Consider the following 24,483-nt stretch of genomic DNA (forward strand, 5'->3'; position numbering starts at 1 on the left):
TCCTGTTTCTGCTACCATTGACCAATTTTCATGTGTCCGATTCATGGCCGGCGGTTGAATGGGCGAGCGGTCCAAATCGTGGTTTGTCTATCTGTCTGTCTGTTGCGAGCGCGAGAGCTAGCTGATTAAGATTGAAACGGCCACTGTAGTCAGTGGTAGGGACATTTGAACGATGGCATAATTCTGCTCAGATGATGATGATGATGATGACGATGATGGCGATGCGAATCTGACGTGCTGGTCGCTACCACCGTCGCCGGTTTTTCGGTTGCAATTTTGAGGTTACATAATTGGAATCGTGTTGCCACCACTGTGGCACACTGACGCTGGCTGTGGATGTGCGTGCTTATTTGTTGTTTACCCCCTCCTGGAAAACCGAGGGAAAATAATTGGTTTTTCTGGAAGATTAAATGGATACCGCAATGGATTTCCATGGTTGTCGACGGTGCTCTGTCTCACTGTGGATACTCGGGGGGACAACTTTGAGCTGTCAGCTTTGGTGCGGGAGGATTTGATTCGATGGTAGTTTCGGTTGGAAGGTTGAATTGTCCGCGGAGGGACAGAGCGCTTACAAGGTGGGTAATGCGATTGGATTAGAAGTTGGACGTGCTACGATTTGTGGTGTTGCAATGCGATTAAAACTTAAAGGGGACGTGTATGATATCGTATTTTGTGGTTTCAGAAGTAGTTGAATTAGTTTCAAAATTGATTGATTTATAACTGGAAAATCCAAAAATTAAATCAACAATCTAGCCAAACCAGAAAGTTGTATTCAATATCACTACAGTACTTGGCAATGATGAAGTCTGCAAGTATTAGACGAAATACTCGTATCTGTCAAAAGATAAGCAATTGTAACGGAATTTTAAAGGAAACAAACCAACACACTCAAAGCTCTTCATAAAGAGATTCCGTTAAGAGGTTCGACAAATATAAAAGATTTAGAATTACTTGGGAATCATTGGCTTAGGTAATAGAACCGTATATTGTCAAAATCTCCAGTTTGAACCAAAAAACATGAAACCTAAAAATTATACCGGGTTGATTTGTAAAGCGTTGCATGTCACATTAAAAAATTGATAGGTTCAAAGGCCTGGTCCCCGGGGTACATTAGGGATATTTAATACCAACACCTAGTTAGCACGTAAATCATTCGCACACACGCCCTAGCACACACGTTAGACTTACCCGTCGGGACCAGATGATTCTCGGCGTGGGATTGCCCGTTCCTCGGCACTCCATCCGCACCAGGGCATTCTTGTGAACGTCCAGTTTGTTCGCCGGTGAGATGTAATCAATCTTGGGCGGAACCAGCACCTCCAGCGTGTGGACAATCTCCTTCGGTTCCATCGAGCCTATCTGGCAGATGTAGTCACCGGCGTCGCCAATCCGTACGTCCCGGATCTCCAGGTTGTAGCCGGTGGAAAGGCTCACGTGCGGTTCGGACTGACCTTGCACCGGCATCAGCCGTATCCGGGGGTTGACGGTGACTTTGACTGAGGCCGCCGTCAGGACCGCAATGTCCCGCTTCCACGCGAGCACAAACTGGCTGGAGTTTTCTGTGTGAATGAGGAAAGAAGAGTGGACTGATTTATAGCAATCGGGCTGGCTAGCTGGCAGATTGTCGTCTATCGGGCCGAACACAAAAGCGAGCCGTGGTGTGTTGGCACTGCTCGTTATCTTTGGGAAGATCATCGCCATCATACCGAGTGTGGGTGGCTGACCGGGGCTGGTTGGCAAAAGAATAATTTCTCTTACCTGTCTCATTAATTTTGCACGGCAACACCACCGTCGAGCCGATGGCTATGCTGTACTTTTGTCCCAACGTCAGGAATCCGGGCGAGTATTTGTCTTCTTCCAAGTAATTGCCGTCCGGATAGTGCGAGGGCGATGGAGCTGTTCCTGTTGGGTGGGAAGAGAAATGGAAATGTAATTTAGTGGGGGGCGAAAATTCTGAAAGTAATGAAAATTTTCGGTCTTCTCAAATGGTGAATGACAGGCATAATAGGTTGCTTGTTCGGAGTACGTCATCTTAGATGAATGGACTTCGTTTGGCTACGATGGCTCTGAATTAATGATTAACTGGATACTTATGATCTATTTATATTCGAGAATTAAGACAACATGCTTACAATGGCATCCTTCAATTTTCAAGTCGTTTCCAAATTGTAGCACATTTCAATGGCCATACAATTTAGGAAATCCTTTCAAATTCCACCACGTCGTAGTTCTGTAGAATAAACTCTACGTCACAATGGATTTCCCATTCGATTTAAGAAAGACTAACAGAAGTACCTACGGGCATGGTTCCAACATCAGCACAAAACTTTCTCTTCCATTTGGAAAGAAACAGCACTAGAGATGATGGAGGTCGAGCGGGTGGGTGGGGGGTGTTAAAAAAACAGATTTGGTATAAAGAAGGAAAAATTACTCTCCTACATCCTGATAGAGAATTCTTTTCACTTTCAAATCGACGTTCGACGGCGGCAACGGCGTCGATCTATGGAGCTCGAAAAACTCTCTATTCACACACGCTACTGTCGACGAGGTTGCCGACGTTTTAGCAATAGAAGCACGTTTCTGACCGATAGAGATGGACCAGCTCCCGGTCACCACCATCAACAATGGCGAAATCTATGCAGTGCGTGTGTGTGTGCGAGGGTGAGACTTCCCGCAGGCAACGACAACGACCACCAGCTGGTAGAAGGTAGTAGTTCGAGATGATAATGACTATGGAAAAAGTTGAGTTTCGATTTTGGTAGCTCCTGAAGCAGGTCCGGGTAAAGTCAGAACTTTAAGAGCAAAAGTTGTCGGAAGGAACTGTCGAACAAGACCCTCATCATCGACCGAGTAAGAGAGAGAGAGAGAGAGACAAAGAGACCACCCGGTTCAGGAATTAGCATGGGTGTATCCAGGTTTCGAAATAAGGAATGGAAGGGGGGGGGGGGATTTGTTTTTAAATGGTGGATTGGGCAAAATGCATTTAGCATAAAACCGAATGCAATTGAACCGAAAGGATCACTAATTCAAATAAGCTATTACAAAAACAGCGACATTTGTCATTGTTTTAACTACCTTGAAAATTCGCATAGAGCTTTTTAGAGGACTTTGTATGTGTGCAATGAATTTTCTTTAAAATCATTTCCTTTCCCAAAGTTCTTTTCAGAACTCCTCTTAAATAAATTTAAGTATTTCTCTGGTATGGTATTTCCTTGAAATGTGGTCCAAATAGTCCAAACATTCTATACAAAACACTGCCAGTGCTGTCATGGTAAATTCATGCACCCCTTTCATTAAGGTGCATATTTGCAATGTAGGAAGGAACGTATAAATACTTGTATTAAGCACAATTTAGTTCCCTCTAATAGATACTGAGGTATGGGTATAGTTTGTTTGTATTCAACTCGCCATAAATCTTAAAATTACTTACAGAGAAGAGAAGCAACAGACCTTAGAGCACGCGCAGAAGACGACAGGCTACCGGCCCCTGATCTTCAAGAAGTTGAGGAACAGATCGGTCGACTGAAGAACAACAAAGCAACTGGTGTAGATCAACTACCAAGTGAGCTATTAAAATACGGTGGTGAAGCACTGGCTAGAGAGCTGCACTGGGTAATTGCCAAGATTTGGGAGGAAGAGATATTACCGAAGGAGTGGATGGAAGGTGTCGAATGTCCAATCTACAAAAAGGGCAACAAGTTGGATTGCTGCAGGTACTCTCCCAAAATCTATGCCGCCACCTGTCATCATTTACAAGAGAGTTCATGAGGCAATACCAGGCGGGATTCAGGGGTGCCCGCGCTACAAATTTTCGTGATTCGGAAGGTTCTGCAGAAATGTCCCAAATACAACGTGCCCACACATGATTTGTTCATCGATTTCAAATCCGCATACGACACATTCGATAGAGATCAGCTGTAGCAGATTATACACGAGTACGGATTTCCGGATAAACTAACACGATTCGTCAAGGCGACGAAGGATGTGCGTTGTTCGAGTATCGAGTCTCTTTGAATCTCGAAGGGGGTTACGCCAAGGTGATGGACTTTTGTGTCTGCTAATTAACATCGCGTTAGAAGGTGTGGTAAGAAGAGGTGAAATAGACACGAGTGGCGCAATCTTCAGGAAGTTCATTCAGCTTCTTGGCTTCACCGATGACATCGACATCATGGCACGGAACTTTGAGACGATGGCGTAAACGTACATCAAACTGAAGGCTGAAGCTAGGCAGATTGGACTTGCCATCAACGCATCGAAGACGAAATACATGAGAGGAAGAGGTTCTAGGGAAGACAATGTTAGCCTCCCACCCCGAGTTCAGACCGACGGTGACGAAATCGAGTTGGTCGACGAGTTCATGTATTTGGGCTCACTGGAGACCGCCGATAATGATACCAGCAGAGACATTCAAAGAGGCATTATGGCAGGGAATCGTGCCTACTTTGGCTCCAGAGGCCGCTCCGGTCGAATAAAATTCGCCGCCGCACGAAGTTGACTATCTACAAGACGCTGTTTAGACCGGTGGTTCTTTTGGTGTTTTCGAACGAAAGGTGTCGCCTACCATCTACGGTGGAGTGCAGATGGATAACGGAACGTGGAGGAGGCGAATGAACCATGAATTGCACCAGCTGCTGGGAGAACTATCCATCGTCCACATCGCAACAATTGGGCGACTACGGTGGGTTGGACACATTGTAGGAATGCAGCACGACGACCCAGTGAAAATGGTTCTCGAAAGCGACTCAACAGGAATTTCTTTGGAGTTCCCAAAATCTTCCATTGAGCTGATCCTGTAATTTTCTTGAAGTTCTCGGAAATTTCCCGAACTTCAGGTAACTTCTGTACTTGGTCTCTGGATTTCCCTGATTGGTCTCTGGATTTCCTTGAAATTATTCCATCTTCCCTGAAGCTTTCTGGACTTCCCAGAACTTACTTGGACTCTCAGAAATTCCCTGAATTCCACATAACTCAAAGAATCAAAGTTTTCACAATTTTCCTGAGGTTAATGGAACAGTCTGGAAGGTCTTTGATCTTTCCTGAATTTCATTCAAAATCGCTAAACTTTTTTGAACTTCTGTAGATTTTTCTGATGTTTCCAAAATTGTCTTGATGTTCTCCGATCTTCTTTTAAATTGCCTTATTTTTCTAATATTCATGAGCCTTCTCTTACGTTCCCGTTATTTTCCTGGAATTCTCAGAACTTCTGTGAAGTTCTCCGATCTTTTTATAAGTTTTCTTAACTTCTTTCGAGTTCTTTGAACTTCCCCGAAATCACAGAAAAACATACGTAACACACTTCAGTGTGTATCTTCGTTCACGCATTTAATGGTTGATTTGAATATTATCAGTTCCGCGAACTACTCGCCGCAGCGCTGGCATCGGATCGCTTTGACGTGTCTATATATTTTATAGAACTTTTATGCAATATTGTTTGCGAGTTAGAGCGCAAGTTTTTTTTCCGCGAGAAACCCGAGAGATGTCGTTACTGACGTCCTATGTTTAGAGATACTATGTTGAATGTGAAAACTTTTTCAAAGAGTTACGTCTGTTTGTCTGTGCTGAAATTATCAGGAATTCTCTAAGGTGAATTTTCCTGAATTCCTTAATCCATATAATTCACGTGGTTCCATGATTGTAACCGAAGTTTTGAAAATTTTATCGAAATTCATAGATCTACCCTGAATTTATAGGAACCAATCCTTCAAAATATTTAAATTATCTTGAATGCAAAGTGTTTCCAAAAAAATCGGAGCTTTCCTGAAGTTATAGTAACCACCCTAAGCATCTTGGCTTTTCTTTCTTCTCTACTTAAAGTCTCTAAACTTCCCTTAATTTTAACTTCCCTGAACACCACGAAGTACTTTTCGATGCTTATCGAAGCACTTAGGGTTCCATTAAGCAGTTTGTAATCCACTTCCCTAAAAAAAATGGAATTCTCTTTAGTAGGGGAAATGGATGTAATGTCGGCCTAAATACCCCTAATTTGGGCCCATACATAAATTCAGCAATCGACTAAATTTTCAATAGCGACCAAAATTCAAAAAAATATCCATTAGTACCGTCCCAATGGCGCGTTCATCTACATTGAATTGATAAATAGCAGATTTTTAGCGATGGGCCCAATCTTAGATCCAGAGGCCAACATTAGAGCCATTCCCCCAATATGCTTTAAATTCTCTTCTCAAAATGCCTTGAAATTCTTCACGGAATTATTCTCACTCTTTGCAAATTAGAGCAGTTCAACGCCAAATGACGAATCGGAAAACTCAACTTTGCATAATTGTTTGTTATGGGCAATGTTTCCCATTTTTGCTAAAATTCGTCCATTTTGGATCATGTAAAATATTCAAAATGGAGTCATTGACATTTTTAAATAAATTGTAGCTCAGGAACCGCACTTCTGATCAAAATGGCATCTGATTTGAATTGTGATTCATTGCCCATAACAAACAATTACGCAAAGTTTCAAACAAATCGGATGAGATCGATTCAAAAATTGAATTGGGTTTTGCAGGTTGGCCTTGATTTGCTCAATATTCGCAAAATTTTCTAGGAATACGTCCGTAGATGTTGTTTTAATTTTTTATAAGAAATTCTTTCAAAAATCCATGTTCGATTCTTTGGGAATCATTCTCATTTTTAAACCACTCTCGGAATTTTGTTGTCTATTAATTTATTTGATAAGCCTCAAACGAATTAACTTTACAGAGCCCAGGATTCTTGGTCACTATACAATACATCTTAAAACTATAGTCAAAAGGTACAACACAATAAACACTTCATCTTCCGCTATTGAAAAAGTCTCCTCCATCAGAACTGGAGCCACTTCCAGCGGTTTCATTGTATGCCAGTTACGCCAATGGGGATCCGAGCGCTTCCATTGCAGCAATGGACGCAAAACGTGGTCAGCACCAGGGTTGCTCCTACTCACTTGCTATAAAAACATATTTTTCGGATTTATGCAATCATTAGATGATAAAATGATATGTTGTACTTGTAAGTAACGAGAAGAGGGTTTGAAGAATGTGTTTGACTCATAAAACCTGTCAACTTTGCTTTCAGAGCGTCACAATAAGCGATCTTATGATTCGTGAGCGTTCACTCAGAGTGAGCACTCACGAGTCGTAAAATCGCTGATTGTGACGCACTGAAAGCAATATTAACAGATTTTATGTTCCAAACACATACTTCACGTCTTCATATTGTTACTTAGAAGTTCTAATTATCACTATACCATCTCATGATTTCATAATTATGAAAAACTTTTTTTTATTACAAGTGAGTGGAAGTAACCCTGGTCAGCACTCATACACTCATCACGAAACAGTTGCTTTCCAAAGTCAACGACGCATCGACCGAAAGAACTGCTGACGAAGAACAATGAGAAGGACCACACAATGGTTGCTGCCGAGAAAACAGACGATCGCGTGGCACACTTTGAGAGTGACCTGCTTTTGTCGACAGCCGAGTGAACACTGACTCTCTCTCGGAGTTTTGGCACCTTGGACTTTTATTTCTTTTATAATCAGCTCAGAATTGCTATGGATTTTTTTTAGATTTTCTAAGATTTCACTCATTTTAATGATTTTATTTATCAGCTTGAGCTTGAGCTTGAGCTTGATTGACCACACACGGATGCTACTCTGTTATTGCCAGATCAGCTGTAATTACACAGAGAACCAATAGACGATGCTTGGGACTAGCAATCATCCTCAATGTGTAAAAACTGGTGATCTTGAATTAGGCAATACCAGCGCCGGCCGCGCCCGAACACAGGTCAAGAAAGGAATGGGAAGGATTGTGTTGACATGACACTCGCTTTGATGGAAGCCGAGAACACCTCTGCACTTCCACGAGGAATCACTGGGATGTTGGATAAGAGGGTTGAGTTTGCAGCAGGGTTCGTTTTGGTAAACGATAAGCTGAATTGATGTCCTAACGATCATATAACGCGAAGGAGCTTGGGACTAAACCCACCGGCTTCTGCTCAGTAAGCAAAAACGTTTGCCACTAGGCAGACGAGCACCTTTTTAATCACCGAGTTGCTGTTATTACCATGTAGTCATATTAACAAATAAAACGATTGACGAATCTTGATTGTGGATGGGCGTGAGATTAGACTCATGATGTTCTGCTCAGTAAGCAAAAACGGTTGCTCTAAGGCCACCGAGCCCCTCATATCACATAATACAGTTGCTCTAATTTTTGTATCCATTCAAACCCGGAACCAACGACAACAACGAGTTTCGCAAAATTCACGATACACAAGCGATTTTACTATAAATCTCTTTGATATGTAAGGACCTGGGACCGCGTTTTTCTGCTCAGTAAGCAGGCCACTGTAACCGACGATCTTTCAAATCCGAAAACTAAAAACTACGAAAAAGTACTTAGGCCTTCATTAAGTTCCACTTTCACGCGACGTACAATGTTTCAATTTGCTCTTTACGTATTGTTCAGGCTAGGCCCTTTTCAAAATTTACGCGAGAAATACGCACAATCGTCACCTACCTCGCAAAACTGGTTCCAAACGACAACAAAGGCATAAGCAACGATGGATTGTTGAACTTTGCTGGCTCCGGTGGTGTAGTGCACAGCAAAAAAAATGTAATATCGATCAACGTAATTCAAGCTGATGTATGGAATAATGATGTAGGGTAGATGTGCCAGTCATGGCTATACGCTCCTACTATGATGTGCTCCAATCATGGCATATAGGATTTCCATAGGCCATGATTGGAACACACCACAACAGGAACGCACAGCCATAACTGGTACATCTACCCTAATTGTAATTTTGTTATTTATCAGCACACACCCTGGTCGACCACTGTAAACCAATCTGCCGTTCAGCGTTTTCGGTTTTTGTTTCTGGATCTTTAGTTGCCTCTGTGATATACTTACTTGCGGCATACTATTTTGGGAGTGTATATGAGCGTGTACCATGTACGGTAGCTCATCTCTCATCGTGATGGTGGGACATAGTAGACAAATTAGAGAGAAAACAAGGAGGTATTAGTATTAGTTATATGTAAACAAACAAAACAAAAGTTAGATAATGCGGCACTGTAACTACTACTATTTTAGAGGTATGATTCGTCATGTTTAACTCAATGTTTCAATTGAGGCAAACTATCTATCTTACAATTACAAAAGCAAACCTAAACTTACAATTATATGCAAATGCAAAATGAAACTTGACAAATCATCGTCAATCCCCTTATTCTCTCTCTAATTTTGATCAGTGAACGGGCACCATATGGTACATTTTCTCACCATGAACCTATCATTTCCAGCCTATCTGAACTATTTAATAAATGGAAGCCATAACATGGGTTACGCTCCCCCTAAGCGGGCCCCCGCATCCTGTCTCTGTCTTATCTCAAATACAAAATGCCAATGGTATGAATGTATCTATATATAACTTGGAAATGACGTACAATCAAATAAACCCGTAACCCACTCACTTGGTCAGGCTTCAGAATCGTCCAGTGGGCAGTGCACTCTACACTCCAAGTTCCCTTTTTTTTCAAATTTACCGCAAATTTGATATTTTACCCATTGAGTGTTGATTAGTCACAATGAAACATTGTGACAGAAGTTGAGGTTACTAGTGTATTAAATAATCTAGGTCCTATTTAGGATTATATCTGAAAAATCCAAATCTGGCCAATGCCCACCCCAAACCTAAACCTGTTCTAATCCACCTGAAATGACTAACGAATGGAAGACTTTGACTACCCAGCCATGCAATAGTCTCATTCCGTACCTTATGGCAACTTGATGATTCTATTGCGCTCATCTTCTGGCACCACCCAGGGGAGACTTGGTCCTGTACCCAATGCTTAACTTATCTCCATTCCACTCAACTACTCGCAATTTCGTGTGATATAGTGGGCGGAATATTATTATATGAGACAATTCAATGCAGACGTCTTTCCAAATTTGGCAGATCGACAGGTAATCGGTGAGCTACCACGATAGTTGCTATTCAACAACTCGACAACGTCCCATCGTCAACGCCTGCTATGAGAATTTCCCATAGCAGACGCCAACGAAATGACGTCATCGAGCTATCGATCAACTACCCTGGTTATCGCCTGGTACCTTATAGCACGATGCTAGAGGCGAACCGGAAGAATCGATGAGCTACCTCCCCCCATTTTAATGATTTTATTTATCAACCGGTTTACTGCCAACTGCTTGTGGTAGTGAAATTCTACAAGAAATGGTGTGTTTATCCTTACTTATAATAATACTGCTGCTGTTAGAACTCACTTGGATTTGTCTTCAAAATACTCATCGAGTCTTCTTCAGAACTATCTTGAAATTCTCATAATAATGTATTAGAATTTCTGCTCCAAATTCCCGTGGACTGATTTTGTTTTATAATCCCTTGCAATCACTTAAAAAAAAAACAATTCTAAGAACATTCAAAATATTCCAAACCTCAGAATCTTCGATTGTGTTTTAAAATGCAGTTTCTTGAGTCCAACACCTTGCATATTTCTGTCAGTAGCCCAATAAAGTTCGATCTAATGACCTTCTCCACTGATCCGCATCTCAAGCAAAATTTTAGGTACGGAGACCTTGACAAAAAAAAGTAGGGGAAATGGCTCTAATGTTGGCCTATGGATCTAAGATTGGGCCCGACGCTAAAAATCTGCTATTTATCAATTTTATCTAAATGAACGCGTCATTGGGACGGTAATAATGGATATTTTTGCTCGCTATTGAAAATTTAGTCGATTGCTGAATTTATGTGTGGGTCCAAATTAGAGGCATTTAGGCCGACATTACATCCATGTCCCCTACATAATTTTAAGACTTAGACAATTTGTCAAGAAATTTATTTCGTTGTGAAGTTAGGGGGAAATGTCCCCCCTCTGGCTACGCCTACGGGCATTAGACGAAAAGAAAACTTTCAACCGATTCAGGATTGTTTTCTGGGAAGGCAGAGCGTAAAGCTGATGACTGGGTGGTTTTGGTTTGAGCGTAGGATGTACAATAATGTGTACGTCTACCTACGTAGGTTTTGTACACCATTAACAAATGCAAACACAGCCTAAAACCTGAAGCTACATTTCTGCGAAGGCTTTTGGTTTGACGCCGATGGGGATGGGATGTATTTTTGGAAAATCCTTGCATCGAATGGTCGTGATCTATACTGAACTTTAAGGGAATGATGTGGAAAGAAGCGTTTGCCGAACATTTTAAATCAAATTCGAATAAGTAGAATTATGTAGTAGTCATTCGTTAATTTTCTACAGGCGATTCACTATTTGTTGAAGTTGTTTGAAGAACTTTCTAAAATGGCTGTTATGTGAGAATGAGAAAACTGGTCCTCTTTATAAAATAACCCATCATGAGCGTTTTTAAATGATCAAGTACTTGTGAATTTAATTCTAATGCGCTCTTGACATCCGAATTTATAGTTAATAAAGATGAATTTAGACATACACCTGGGTGGCCACTGTATTAAGGAATTTTAAATTCCCGGTTTTTCCCGGGTCGGACCTTCTTACAAAAATCGGACAGGGCAAGTAAATTACTACTTATTCATAAGTTAAGATAATTTTTGGATGCTGAATTAAATTTTGATGATAAAATTTAATCAAATTGCGTGTTTTCACTTGTAGGGTGATTCAAAAAGTACGAAAATATTATAATATTAAATTATTTTGTGGTTCATGTACATTTAAGAAAGCACATACATTTAGGTCAATACACTACCTTGCAGATTTTTGCGATATTGCGCCTAAATTTACATGAAATATCGATTGACTTTACGCCAAATCTAGCGTTAACAGCAAGTGTGATCAAGGGACGGTCCCTACACACTTATTTTAATTTTTTCTTAGTGTGCTGAGAGTGCCAGTCACCAGACTAACTTTGCTTGCTTGTGAATAACAACATGCCTGGCAACCCGGTTAATTTGACAGTTCAAATGTTTTGACGTATTTATTAAATTTGGTTTTCTTCATCGGACTTAACGTGTCTAAATGAGGCCTGATGGGGAAAAGCCTAGAAAAGGCGTAAAAACCCCATATCTTTTCGAAATACATGAATCACAATAATACAATACAATTACAACGAACATTAATCAAGTCTACAGCATAAAAAAAGTTATCCTCCTATGGCATAGAGTTGTCTGTGAATCAGGTAGAAGTCAACGTCCTTCTCAGGAGTCTGCGTTGAATACAGTGACGAAAGGTTTCCGCTGCACAGTTAAAGTCGAAAAACTCGTAAAACTCGTTGAAACGCCCAGACATGAACCGTATTGGGTCATGCAAGCTGTAGTTCGCAGCACGAGGTCCAAGATGCAGGAAAGTCCTCGACCAAAGAACTCGTTCGGGTGCGTAGATTTCGAATTCAGCCAAGATACCAGGAGAGTCGATATCACCAACAAGTACTTTCGCTGCGAACACGGCCTGACTAATCGTCCGCCTATGTTCTAGTGTTTCAAGACCCAGGAGTTGACAACGATCTTCGTACGGCGGAAGGTTCACAGGGTCATTCCAAGGAAGGTGACGAAAGGCATACCGAACAAATTTCCTTTGAACAGATTCAATCCTCGCTATCCAAACTGCTTGATACGGGCACCATACTACCGAGCTGAATTCCAAGATCGATCGCACTAGAGAGCAGTATAGAGCTTTTAGACAGGCAGGATCGCGAAACTCGTCAGCGATCTTGAAGATGAACCCGAGTTGCCTGTTAGCTTTCGCAACGATGCCCGAGTAATGAAGCTTAAATGTTAAGGCGCAGTCTAGCGTGATTCCTAGGTCACGAGCATTGTCCACACGTTGCAGAAGTTGGTGATTTATCGTATAGTTGAATGCAGTAACAGATAGGTTGATGAAAACTTACAACGCAGGATGATTGGTGTCGATGGCAATCAAAGGCTGTGGGGCTTCTTGGATAGAATATTCCTGTCCTGCAGCTTCGTTCGCCAGAACGAGATCAAGCAGCCGAGAGTTGCTATTCAGTATCGAGATGATTTGCGTTAAGCCATGCAGGTTGAAACCATCAAGGAGAGCACAGCAGGATGCGGGCATGTTCGAGCGAAGAACATCAATGCTAGGAAGATCGTTTGCAGGAACGTTCCATGAGAGCCCAGACTGATTCTAGTCACCAAATACCAGAGCTAGGACGTTTTGTTCTAGTCGAGAGGACACGGTACCAATCGAACTGATGTGTTTGCAATGCTGCTCGAATCAGATTTCCGGTCTGGAAGTAGATACATAGCGCCAATACTTATTGATCTACGAGGCGTCGTTATCTTGACCCACAGCTGCTCTAGAGAAGTGCAAACTGGAGCAGGATCGATGCAGGAGCGATTTGGTACTATTCTGGTGGTTGCGGTCGTTTCGAAATACCGTGAATAGACTGCCAAATAATTGAGATGAATTAATGCGGTCATCGAGCCAGGTTTCCGTAAGAACTATGACATCGTAGTCAGTGTGAACGGCAATTAGGAAAAAATCATCAATCTTTGTTCGCAGGCCACGAACGTTCTGGTAATACACCAACAGACGGTCGAACGAAGTCGGTTGGAGGTCTGCAGAATGATCGATCAGCCGAAACGAGCATGGTGGTACTCTGGAACACAGAGACGGATCAGGAGAAGAACTGTTTTCAACAAACGCATACTTGCCTGATGTAGAAGGTTGGAAGACCCCTTCACCATTCTCAACCACAGGGCCAGAACGACTACGATGGGTTGACTGGCTCAGGGGCTTCCTTGAGGCAGCAGGCAGCGCGTTCTGGGCTGGGATGACTACGTTTGTGATTTTTGTATGGGAGTACACTTTGGGAAAACCGAAAATGGTACATGTAACGAAATTATGAAAGATTTCGAACGTTAATAACTCAGCTGCCCCTGGACCAATTTCAATAGTTTTTTCACCAATTGATCAGACATATTTCCAAGCATCGACAACAATGCTTTTGACTGATGATTTTCAACAAGAAACTATTGAATTTATGGTAAATGTCAAGCATCATCCAAAAGCGTCGAAATAACTAACAAATCCACCAATTACGTACATGCATATGCTGCTTCCCCAACACAGTAATCAGCAAATCGTTTCTAGACGAAACATGTCGATGAAGCATTGCTGCTTCCCCAACACTGTCATCAGAGAGCCGTTAGTATACGATACAAGTCGAAGTGGTATCCGCCTCCGATCTTCGGGTGTGTGCGAATAGCGAGGATGCAATTGCGTAAAATTGTGCACACTCATCGCCATATTCATAACCACGCGCCCACAACGACCACACACAATGCTCTCCAGAGTTGAAATCTTGTAACCAAACTTGGAGCAGGGGTGCAAGTGATTTTGAGCGATTCTTTTCATCAACTTTCTGTTGATTACTCGACGGCAAACACATTCATTGATACGTTTGTTGTTCTGGATGATAGAAGAGCATGGCAGAAATACTGCAAAATAGGTTAGTGAAGCCATGGTCATCACAAGAGGAAATCGATGAAGATAATTGACTTTCACCCCTGTGCTTCTAAGCCCCTCAATTCAGTCGTCGTCATAGCAATGAAAACTAGCATCGCACCGCTTTTAGTTCTTGGGTTACACTTGCTGGTTACAATTCTGCTGTTCGACATTTTCGAAGGACCACGAAAAACATGAAATTGCACTATTTTCTAGGGATGCCTACAAGTCCAATTATTCGATTAACGATTAATCGTACATATTTTTCCAGCTATTTTTCCAGAACCAAATTTTCAATTATTCGAGCGCGTAGCTGACATCCCTTCTTTTTTTTCCCTCTGTTCGGGACATAAATCCACTGCGACCAGGAATTTGATCTATTGTAGTATCATCATCCCTTCTTATTTCTACTCGTTTAATTTTGCACAGTAGAGAAAATAAATAAAAGTACTAATTTATCTGAACAGGCATAGAACCATGACGTGAAACAGGATCATCAATTCGCCGAAAAAAGAGTTAAGCGTCTTTCTGTTAAAGGCAAAGGTGAGAAACGAGAAAAACTTAAAAGGAGAGGAGCTTTAGCTGGGTGGACACTGATATTCTGCGGCCTTCCAACCTGTCGCAGACACCAGTTCAACCCCAGACGGGCCGAGACTCTTGCGAGTGCTCAATGATTGAACCGAAGAATATGGGATTGTCCGGTCCGATTTGCTGATCCTGCTGCCTACACGTCATCATCATCTTCCAAAGACTTTAAGTCTGTGCTATCATCGGCACTTTTCAGGGCCACCAAGATCTTCCAAAAGAGTTAAATATCTGAACATGTCCCAACTGAAATTCATATAGGTTCTTTTCAGGGTAATCATTTTTTTTTCCTCTGTTCGGGACCTAACACTAATGCGACCAGTAAATTGATCTATTGTAGTATATCCCGTATCATTAGTTTAGTGCATGTCGCATTACTCCATCACTATTGAGAAATGATGAAGTATTCGATTTTTTTACAGTTGCCACTCTTGCATTTATCGCAAGGATCCGACTCTAATTGAAAAGTCCCGCTATTTATACCCTTCGGAGTGTTGAAACACCCTCCAAAGGCGCGCCCCTTTGTCAGTCAAAATTGGATTCCTTTGTAACACAATTAAGGCATGACACCGATAATGACCATGCATCAGAACCCTAGTCTTAATCACTTCAAACTAGGGAACAACGAATAGAGGATTAGGAATCACATAGATGAAGACAACTAACTCAGTTTTTTTTCCTTGTTTCAAGTCATCCTCGGTGGACAAAGCCGAGTCTTGTCACTATCAACAAGGCATAAAAAGTAACAAGGACTAAGATGTGTTCCTTGAATTACTGAAAAATCCTGTTCCACTAGTTTGAAGTAGTCACTGTCAGAAGAAAATGGAGCATCACTTAACCTTTCTAGCTTTGATTCTTCTAACAAACAACCAATCATATAATTACCAAAATCGGAACGTACGGTACGAGATGTCCACGTTTCATCCATTTATTGGATTCTGAAGTATCGTGTTTAAATCTTCGAACAGGCCCGATGTTTTCTGAATCATCTTGCCCCTTAAATGCTGCACAGTAGGCCTGGCCGTTTTGATATGTGTGACGCATCTTTGATGTGAAACATATATCAAATAGACAAGAAAAATTATGGAAGTATATCCATCGTTTTCCAGGATGCTTTCAAGAACTGGCTGTGTTGGTGTTAGATTAGGAGATTAGATTATTTAATTATTTTTTTCTTTTGTTTGTTTTCCGTCGATCTTGTTTTCCGTGCTGAGCACCAAAATGCTACCAACGCCAGGGAGGCAGCTCCCACACCTGGACCCTACCTATCGATCCATCAACTCATGAACTGGGGACCAACGGCTTTACTTCCCTTCCGAAGGAAGACGTGATCAGAGATGTTATGCCTCAGAACATCCCGGCGACGCCGACTGGGATTGAACCCAGGCCTGCTGGGGTGAGAGGTAATCACGCTTACCACTACACCACCGGCACCGCTGAGAGATTAGATTAGATTAGCGAGAAAATGGCCTTACAAGGTTTGTTTACAAAATGGAGTTAAGGCTATTTCAATTGTTGGTCTTGGTTTGTTGTCGCCTGTGTTGTTGTCATGTCAATATCAACATTCATCTTCATCTTGGCGGGGATGATTTTGAGGATCAAATGCAAAATCATTATTCTCATATTACCCAAATATAGCGCTGGAGAACGTGCTGTGTTGGTTTTTATACACAGATTGATGGAACATTATTGCCTCATGCTGAATTGATGATAATATTGAGGTTTTAGGCTCTGGAGTCGCCAATTGAAGGAACAACACAACCAATCAGTAAAATCCATCCATCCATCCATGATCTAACGCCACCCCAGCTGGACAAGCTGATACTGGACATACTTGAGCAACCTTTCAAAATGCGATCAAGTTCCTCCGACTGCTGCAGCAAAAGCTTGGCAAAGAACTCGGCAAAGGCAACATCGAAACGCATTTACAATAATGGCATTTGAAATCTGCAACCACTGTCCCAAGCTGCTGCTGTTGAAATCGCTAGAACTCTGCGGGAATAAAAAATGGCTACGGTGATCAACGATGACAGCCCTAAGTATGCACCTTTAGAATTGATAAAACGATCCATAAAATATTGAAAAACGTTCCATTAAAAACATTCAATTGATCCATAAAACCTCGGAGAAAATCCTGAAAAAAGTGTGGATGATCCATAAAATTATCAATATTATTAATATTTTATGTAAAATTTAGCAACGCAATTGTAAAAATGCTAAATTTTGCAATTGCTAAATTTCTAAAGCAGTAGTGTCCTAAACATGAATGATATACGTCTATGTATGGATCATACCTATATTTTTAAGTGTGCAAACTTGATTTTCTTTGGATCATTTTCTTTAGTTTAAGGTTCACTGCTGAATGTGTTATGGATCAATTGCAATATGTTTATGGGTAATTCGTACTATTTCAATGCTCATTCTTTAGAAATTTAGCGGTACATTTTTTCAATTCTGTTGCTAAATTTTACATTAAATATGGATCATATTGATATTTTTTATGGATCATTCACACTTTTTTAAGGATTTTCTCCGCTGTTTTATGGACCATTTGGATGTTTTTTATGGACCGTTTTCCAATATTGTATGGATCATTTATTGGTTTTTATATTCAAAAGTATGTTTGCCATCAACGATGAATACCTGGCAGTAGACCGGGACAACACGGATTCACGGTTTGAGGTGCTCAATGTGAACGATCTTGACGAGAAGCGGTTAAGTTGCTTACATCGATGGAGATTGCGACGAAAGTGTTCCACTGCTTAAAGCTAGAATAGAATCCTGCACTCGCACTCTTCTCTAGAAACATGTTATCAAGTAGCAGAGCGTCTCATAGACGAACAATTTGAAAACAGAAAAATGTTCGCGTCCGTTTAGCAGCAGGGTACAGGGGATCCAGAAATAAAAATCTTTAAAATGTTTATCAATCGAAACCATTGAAGATAGTCGCAAGGGCATTTTTAGAAGAATTACCCACTTCATTCGAGCAGTTAAAATGACGTTTACTATCACTCGAACTTTGAAATAAAACATTAATTTAAGATTTTTTCTTCTAGAACCACGAGAAAAGTAGCCAACATTTGTGCGTTTCAAAAAAAGATAGAAATTAGTTGGTCCAGTTTTGTGAAATCGCTGGTAGAAAGTCACACCAAAACTGCTTGACAAAGTTAATTATAAGGAATTATAAGGGAATTTATAGGAATCTCTGGGTTGATACCAAGGATTCAAAGGAAATATTGAGTATCTTTCCTGAGGAATTCTGAGTAGCATTCCATGGGGAATTTTGAAAAGAGTACCAAGGAATTCCGAGAAACATTCCAAAGCAATATTATTCTCAGCAAAGAATTCTAAGGAGTGTGTAAAGGGAATTTCAAGCCCATTAACGCTTGGTAGATTACCTTTACGTGGTGCGTTACTGACATTAAGATCTACCATCGAAGCCTGGTTCGAATTACTTCAAACTACGGGAACAAAATTGTTTTGTAATCAAAGGAACACATCTTAGTCCTTTTTACTTTGTATGCCTTGGTGATAGTGGAAAGATTCGGAGGGAGAGGTAGCTCATCGATTCTTCCGGTTCGCCTTCTAGCATCGTGCTATAAGGTACCAGGCGATAACCAGGGTAGTTGATCGATAGCTCGATGACGTCATTTCGTTGGCGTCTGCAATGGGAAATTATCATTGAATTGTCTCATATAATAATATTCCACCCACTATATCACAAGAAATTGCGAGTAGCTGAGTGGAATGGAGATAAGTTAAGCATTGGGTACAGGACCAAGTCTCCCCTAAGTGGTGCCAAAAGATGAGCGCAATAGAATCATCAAGTTGCCATAAGGCACGGAATGAGACTATTGCATGGCTGGGTAGTCAAAGTCTTCCATTCGTTAGTCATTTCAGGTGGATTAGAACAGGTTTAAGTTTAGGGTGGGCGTTGGCCAGATTTGGATTTTTCAGATGTAATCCTGGATTGGACCCTGTCATTGAACGTCGCGTGAAAGTGGAACTTAATGAAGGCCTAAGTACTTTTTCGTAGTTTTTAGTTTTCGGATTTGAAAGATCGTCGGTTACAGTGGCCTGCTTACTGAGCAGAAAAACGCGGTCCCAGGTCCTTACATATCAAAGAGATTTATGGTAAAATCGCTTGTGTATCGTGTATTTTGCGAAACTCGTTGTTTTCGTTGGTTCCGGGTTTGAATGGTTACACAAATTTGAGCAACGGTATTATGTGATATGAGGGGCTCGGTGGCCTTAGAGCAACCGTTTTTGCTTACTGAGCAGAACATCATGAGTCTAATCTTAGGCCCATCCACATTCAAGATTCGTCAATCGTTTTATTTGTTAATATGACTACATGGTAATAACAGCAACTCGGTGATTAAAAAGGTGCTCGTCTGCCTAGTGGCAAACGTTTTTGCTTACTGAGCAGAAGACCGTGGGTTTAGTCCCAAGCTCTTTCGCGTTATATGATCGTTAGGACATCAATTCAGCTTATCGTTTACCAAAACGAACCCTGCTGCAAACCCAACCATCTTATCCAACATCCCAGTGATTCCTTGTGGAAGTGCAGAGGTGTTCTCGGCTTCCATCAAAGCGAGTGTCATGTCAACACAATCCTTCCCATTCCTTTCTTGACCTGTGTTCGGGCGCGGCCGGCGCTGGTATTGCCTCTTAAGATCACCAGTTTTTACACATTGAGGATGATTGCTAGTCCCAAGCATCGTCTATTGGTTCTCTGTGTAATTACAGCTGATCTGGCAGTAACAGAGTAGCAACCGTGGGCGGTCAATCAAGCTCAAGCTCAAGCTCAAGATAGTGGAAAGATTCGGCTTTGTCCACCGAGGATGATCTTGAAACAAGAAAAAAAGGAAACTTAACTTAACTTATTTTTCATCTACGTGATTCCTAATATTTTATTCGCTGTTCTCCAGTTTGAAGTGGTTAAGACTAGGATTCTGATGCATGGTCATTATCGGTGTTATTACTTGATTTTGTTGCTGAGGAATACGTTTCTGACTGCAAAAGAGGCGCGCCTTTGGAGGGTGTTCCAACACTCCAAAGGATATAAAGAGCGGGACCTTACAATTAAAGTCGGATCCTTGCAATAAATGCAAGAATGACAACTGTATCAAAACCGCTTACTTCTTCATTTCTCAATAGTGATGGAGTAATACGACATGCACTAAACAAAGGACACTGGGTATACCACAATAGATCAAATAATTGGTCGCAGTGGATTTATGTCCCGAACAGAGGAAAAAAAAGGGATTTCAAAGCGAGCACCATGTAAATTTCATAGAGAATCTTAAGGGAATTTTGAGCAGAATTTCCTGAGAATTCTGAGGTCAATTCCAAGGGAATTTTGCGCAAAGAACAAGAAAAGAACATTATGAAGAGAATTCTTCGATAATTCTGATCAGTTCTTTAGGAAACTTCTAGAGAATTCCTAGGAGAACTTTCAGGATTCCATATTCTACAGGATTTACCAAGTACGTTCTGAGGAACATTCAAAGGGAATTAAAAAAAAAAAATATGTTGAACTGAGAATACGATGATAATTGTATAGAGAATTCCAAGGTTTTTCTGGGATTAGAAAAGGAGTCTACGAAAAAATCCAAGAATTCAATGTAGACAATTTCAAAGGAATACTATATACGCTATAAGCGTCTCATGAAATTATTGAGGCGAATCCAGAAAGTAACTCCCACCCAAAATCCGGGTTTTCTATTCCAACGTAAAATCTGTGTCGTTATACACCAGCAGGGACCACGAGAAGGCTGCAGGTATTCATCAACTGGATCTCGAATATTGAGCCATCAGAGGCCGATATCGACAAAAATTCGAAAACTCAAGTGAAGGTGGGTCCGCCACACACAACGAAAGGGTGGGAAACGAAATCTGCAATCAAACAATTATTTATAATCCAACAGGACATAACAACAGAGGCAGACCTAAGAGGTCAAGGCAGTGGAGTCACGTTGCTGCTAATGATGACTAGTCTTAACAATAAGAATGTAATTCGTTTCGATTTGTTGCGATTTGATTGGATACCAATCAGCATTCTTGTAAATGAAATCAACCTGTTTCGGTCCTACTTTCCTTGTGTTTTCAAACCTGGCAGCCAAAAATTAGTAATGACACGTAAAAGAACAACAAATTAGCCCTGGTCGAACTCATTGAGCCCATCAAATTACAGCCGTAATCCGGAGATCAATGCGGAGGAAACCTGTCAACTTCCCGGCGTGTGAGCCCAACCAGATGACAATGCACACCTTAAATCACACGTTCGATCGGATTAGAAAAACCTCACTCGACCATTTTCAACGCGTACGACTGAATAGCAAAAGAAAACGAAATCAATCGTCAACTCGACTAACGAACGGTTCGATTAATCGCATTAGAACACACGGCTCGAGTCCCATTGTGTTGTTTTTTTTTTTTTTATTCTGGGATTGCTGCCAGGAGAAGGCGACTAAACCGACCCGGATCGTTGGACAGTGGAATTCTACACTCAACCTCGGATGCCCGCACGGTTGAAGCTTATCGATTCACATTCGGTTGCCCGAAAATATCCCATTTCCATTCCAGGCGTCGTTCGCTTGCCGCCGGTCTATATCCGAGAAGGTAGCTTGAACTCATATGTTCTTACGTAGGTGTATTGGAAATTGGATCAGGGTAATAAAATAATTGAATGGAAACAGTTGAAATTCATCCGCCGGGAGTAGGGCGAACATCCTACTCTACGCCCGTGGAAGTTCCGGGGAGACGAACGAGCGATGGGGGTTGGAGTCAATTCGGCTACAATTACCAGTGATTTAAGCCTGTGTGTGTGCTTCAGGACGAACGGTTATCGCTCAGGGTTCGAGATACAATGGACCGCACTTTTGGAATTTTCATTGTTCTTTTTTTTTTTTTGAGTGTTGGAATCGAATACATTCGGACGAACTGAGACGGAATTGATTGAGAAAAAGACGAACGAAAACAGGGATCGTCGATTGTTCGAATTCTTCTTCCGGCGGCGGATTGGGGGCTACTATAGAGGATCGATCGAAAAAGAAACGGCTGTGGAATGTTGAAAAGCACATGCTGCTGCTACATCCGAGCTTAGTATCATCCTGTAGTGCAGAACGAAGGATACATTGCAAGCAGTAGACAGTAGTCGTCCGGAGCGGATGTAGATTAATTTGGAAAATGAAAAATGGAGTGGAATCGAACATAATGTGATGTATGTGTGCCACCTCGATCCCTTCGTCCCCCCTCCCCCGCCTTCCGCATGAATGCAATCAAGTGGAGCAGCTTTCACGTTCTCAAGCCATCCTCTGCATAGGGTTACCAGCTGCTATATTGTGTTGAATTAGTGCCGCTTCAACCTACCTGGTGATCCTGTCCGGGTGCATACCACCATCCTTCGAGATGAGTGTTATGATATCACGTTCATCCTTATAGTCTGTGTGGCATTTGCTCATTTGTATGCTTTCCCAACTCCACCATGGAGTGGTGTGAAGCTCCATTGTGTTACGGACAGGGAGTCTTTTTTCTTGCCAACCGATTCGAACCGTATCCGAAAATGAATCCTATCAGTTTGATGAAGCGAAGTTTGCTCTTCTGCCACCGACCGTTGACGGTGCCAATGTGTGTGGCGCACAGAAATCCCTCCAAATGGATGAAACGGAGAATGGCCAACGATCGTTTCACGTGTTTCCTCCCCCAGAACCATCTGTTTCCGCAAACGCTGGCATCCGATCCAGAATGCTGTTTTGGAACAGTTTTTTTTTTTGTTTGTAGCTTCACGTTCTGTTTGGCTCGTTCGTTCGTTGTTTTTCCATAATGGACGCGAATACAAATATTGATTATTTTAAGCCGGAAAATCATTGCCATACGTTCCTCGGTGGATGACGGGCCCGGGGGTGCTCTTGCTGTTTTTGTTGGCATGTTTTGAATAAATAATTACCGAAAAGTGCAACGACAAACAATGTGAGTCACTGATGGTGATGCTTGAAGGTCGGCTCGGGCTCTATGGATTGAAGGGGTGGCAGTGCTTTCGGTAGCTTTCGATTCGGTTCGGAGAGCAGAGTGTACTGTAGCAGAGTTTGGAACTGTTTTTATGGTAGGTGATTGATGGAATGTTGCAATCACGTTTGAAGGCTCTCTCTTTTTGCTGTGTGAGTGGAGCGTTGGACAGAACAGTTGGAAGCCTTAAGAACACGGTTCAGTGTAGCATCATCTGCTCCGTATTTTTGGGGGCGCAAATCCGGTCAACCTGGAGCCGTGCAGATCGGAACATTTAAGTCGATGCTTGCTTTTGTATGGCAAACACCGAGTAAAATTAATCAACAATGCCACTGCTCTCACTGACGGCAGCTCCAAGAACCAATGGGGGTGTCAGGAGATTGACTAGGGATCTACAGCATTTATTGCTATCGCATAGTTGGCGACCTTGGTGCACGTTTGAACACATTTTGAAGCATTTTGTTACATTCAATGTTGAAAGCTAAGCATCAATCGTCTACTTTTTAGAGTTTGCATTCAAAAAGTGCATATGTCATAAGGTGGTATGTTGGAGGGATTATTTAAAGGTAGACCTCATAAAGCCATGGTGATCGCCTCGATTTGCGATTTTCCGGGTTTTTTCCGGAGTTTTCTCGGAAGTTTGGAAATTTGACGGATTGTGCGGATTTTCCTTATTAGAGAATTGTATAGATTTTTCTCCTTTAGCTTACTTAAATCTTTGGTTTTTATTAGTTAGGTAGGTTCCGATTCAACACATTGTAGTTTCATTTTTATACCTATGATCTTGACTTTTTTACCTAGCGGATGAGTACTTAAGGGGTTTAGATTTTGATAAGTTCTTTAGTGGGAATGACACTGATGAAGACTGCACATTGTAGTCGAAATACGTATCTGTCATGGATAACAAAATTAATTAAGTGGAATTAAATGGAAGATAACCTTTTTTGCTGTTTTATTTAGCATTCCGCTAACAACCCAATTTCATTACTTCACGGATTGTGCGATTTAAATTTAAATTATGCAAAAACCAAATACAATTGAGCCAAATTTTTTTAGCTAAATGGGTATTTACTAAGACAGTAGCATGTGGTTCTGCGTCCGGAATCTTCAAAAGTCGCATTCTTTTCAAAATAGCGTGGATTTCCATTGAGTTAGGGAAATATCGAGCTAAGGAGAGATCGAGTGAGGGAGAGTTTTCGGCGAATTTATGCACGAATTTGAGTGTTCTCCGCTGATATAAACCACGTCTCGCTGGTGGTGAATTACTGCACACATTTCACATTTGAGTTGAAAATTCAAATTTTGGAACGTTGAGAACGTTTCGTAAACTTTCTAAAGCAGCCCTAGCTCTTTTTATTCGTGCTCCTATGTCACTCTTGGTCCCACCGTCTGACGCTATCTGGCTGCCAAGATATTGGAAACTTTCGACTTTCTCCAC

General features: G+C 41.5%; 1 protein-coding gene across 1 annotated transcript in view; it reads right to left on the reverse strand.

Annotated features, from left to right (window-relative positions):
• Positions 1-16,960, reverse strand: part of LOC135701083 (leucine-rich repeats and immunoglobulin-like domains protein 3) — a 116,666-nt gene extending 99,706 nt beyond the window's left edge. Inside the window, exons 1-3 of the mRNA XM_065221796.1 lie at positions 16,870-16,960; positions 1,759-1,902; positions 1,189-1,559 (exon numbers count right to left, since the gene is read on the reverse strand). Of these exons, the coding sequence (XP_065077868.1) occupies positions 1,189-1,559; positions 1,759-1,902; positions 16,870-16,960 (606 nt within the window). The remainder of the gene's footprint in view (positions 1-1,188; positions 1,560-1,758; positions 1,903-16,869) is intronic.
• Between the last annotated feature and the right edge of the window lie 7,523 nt (positions 16,961-24,483).

The sequence above is a fragment of the Ochlerotatus camptorhynchus genome, unplaced genomic scaffold, assembly GCF_037179485.1.
Source record: "Ochlerotatus camptorhynchus isolate MF236.1 unplaced genomic scaffold, CSIRO-AGI_Acam_v1.1 ptg000149l, whole genome shotgun sequence".
Classification (NCBI taxonomy): Eukaryota; Metazoa; Arthropoda; class Insecta; order Diptera; family Culicidae; genus Ochlerotatus; species Ochlerotatus camptorhynchus.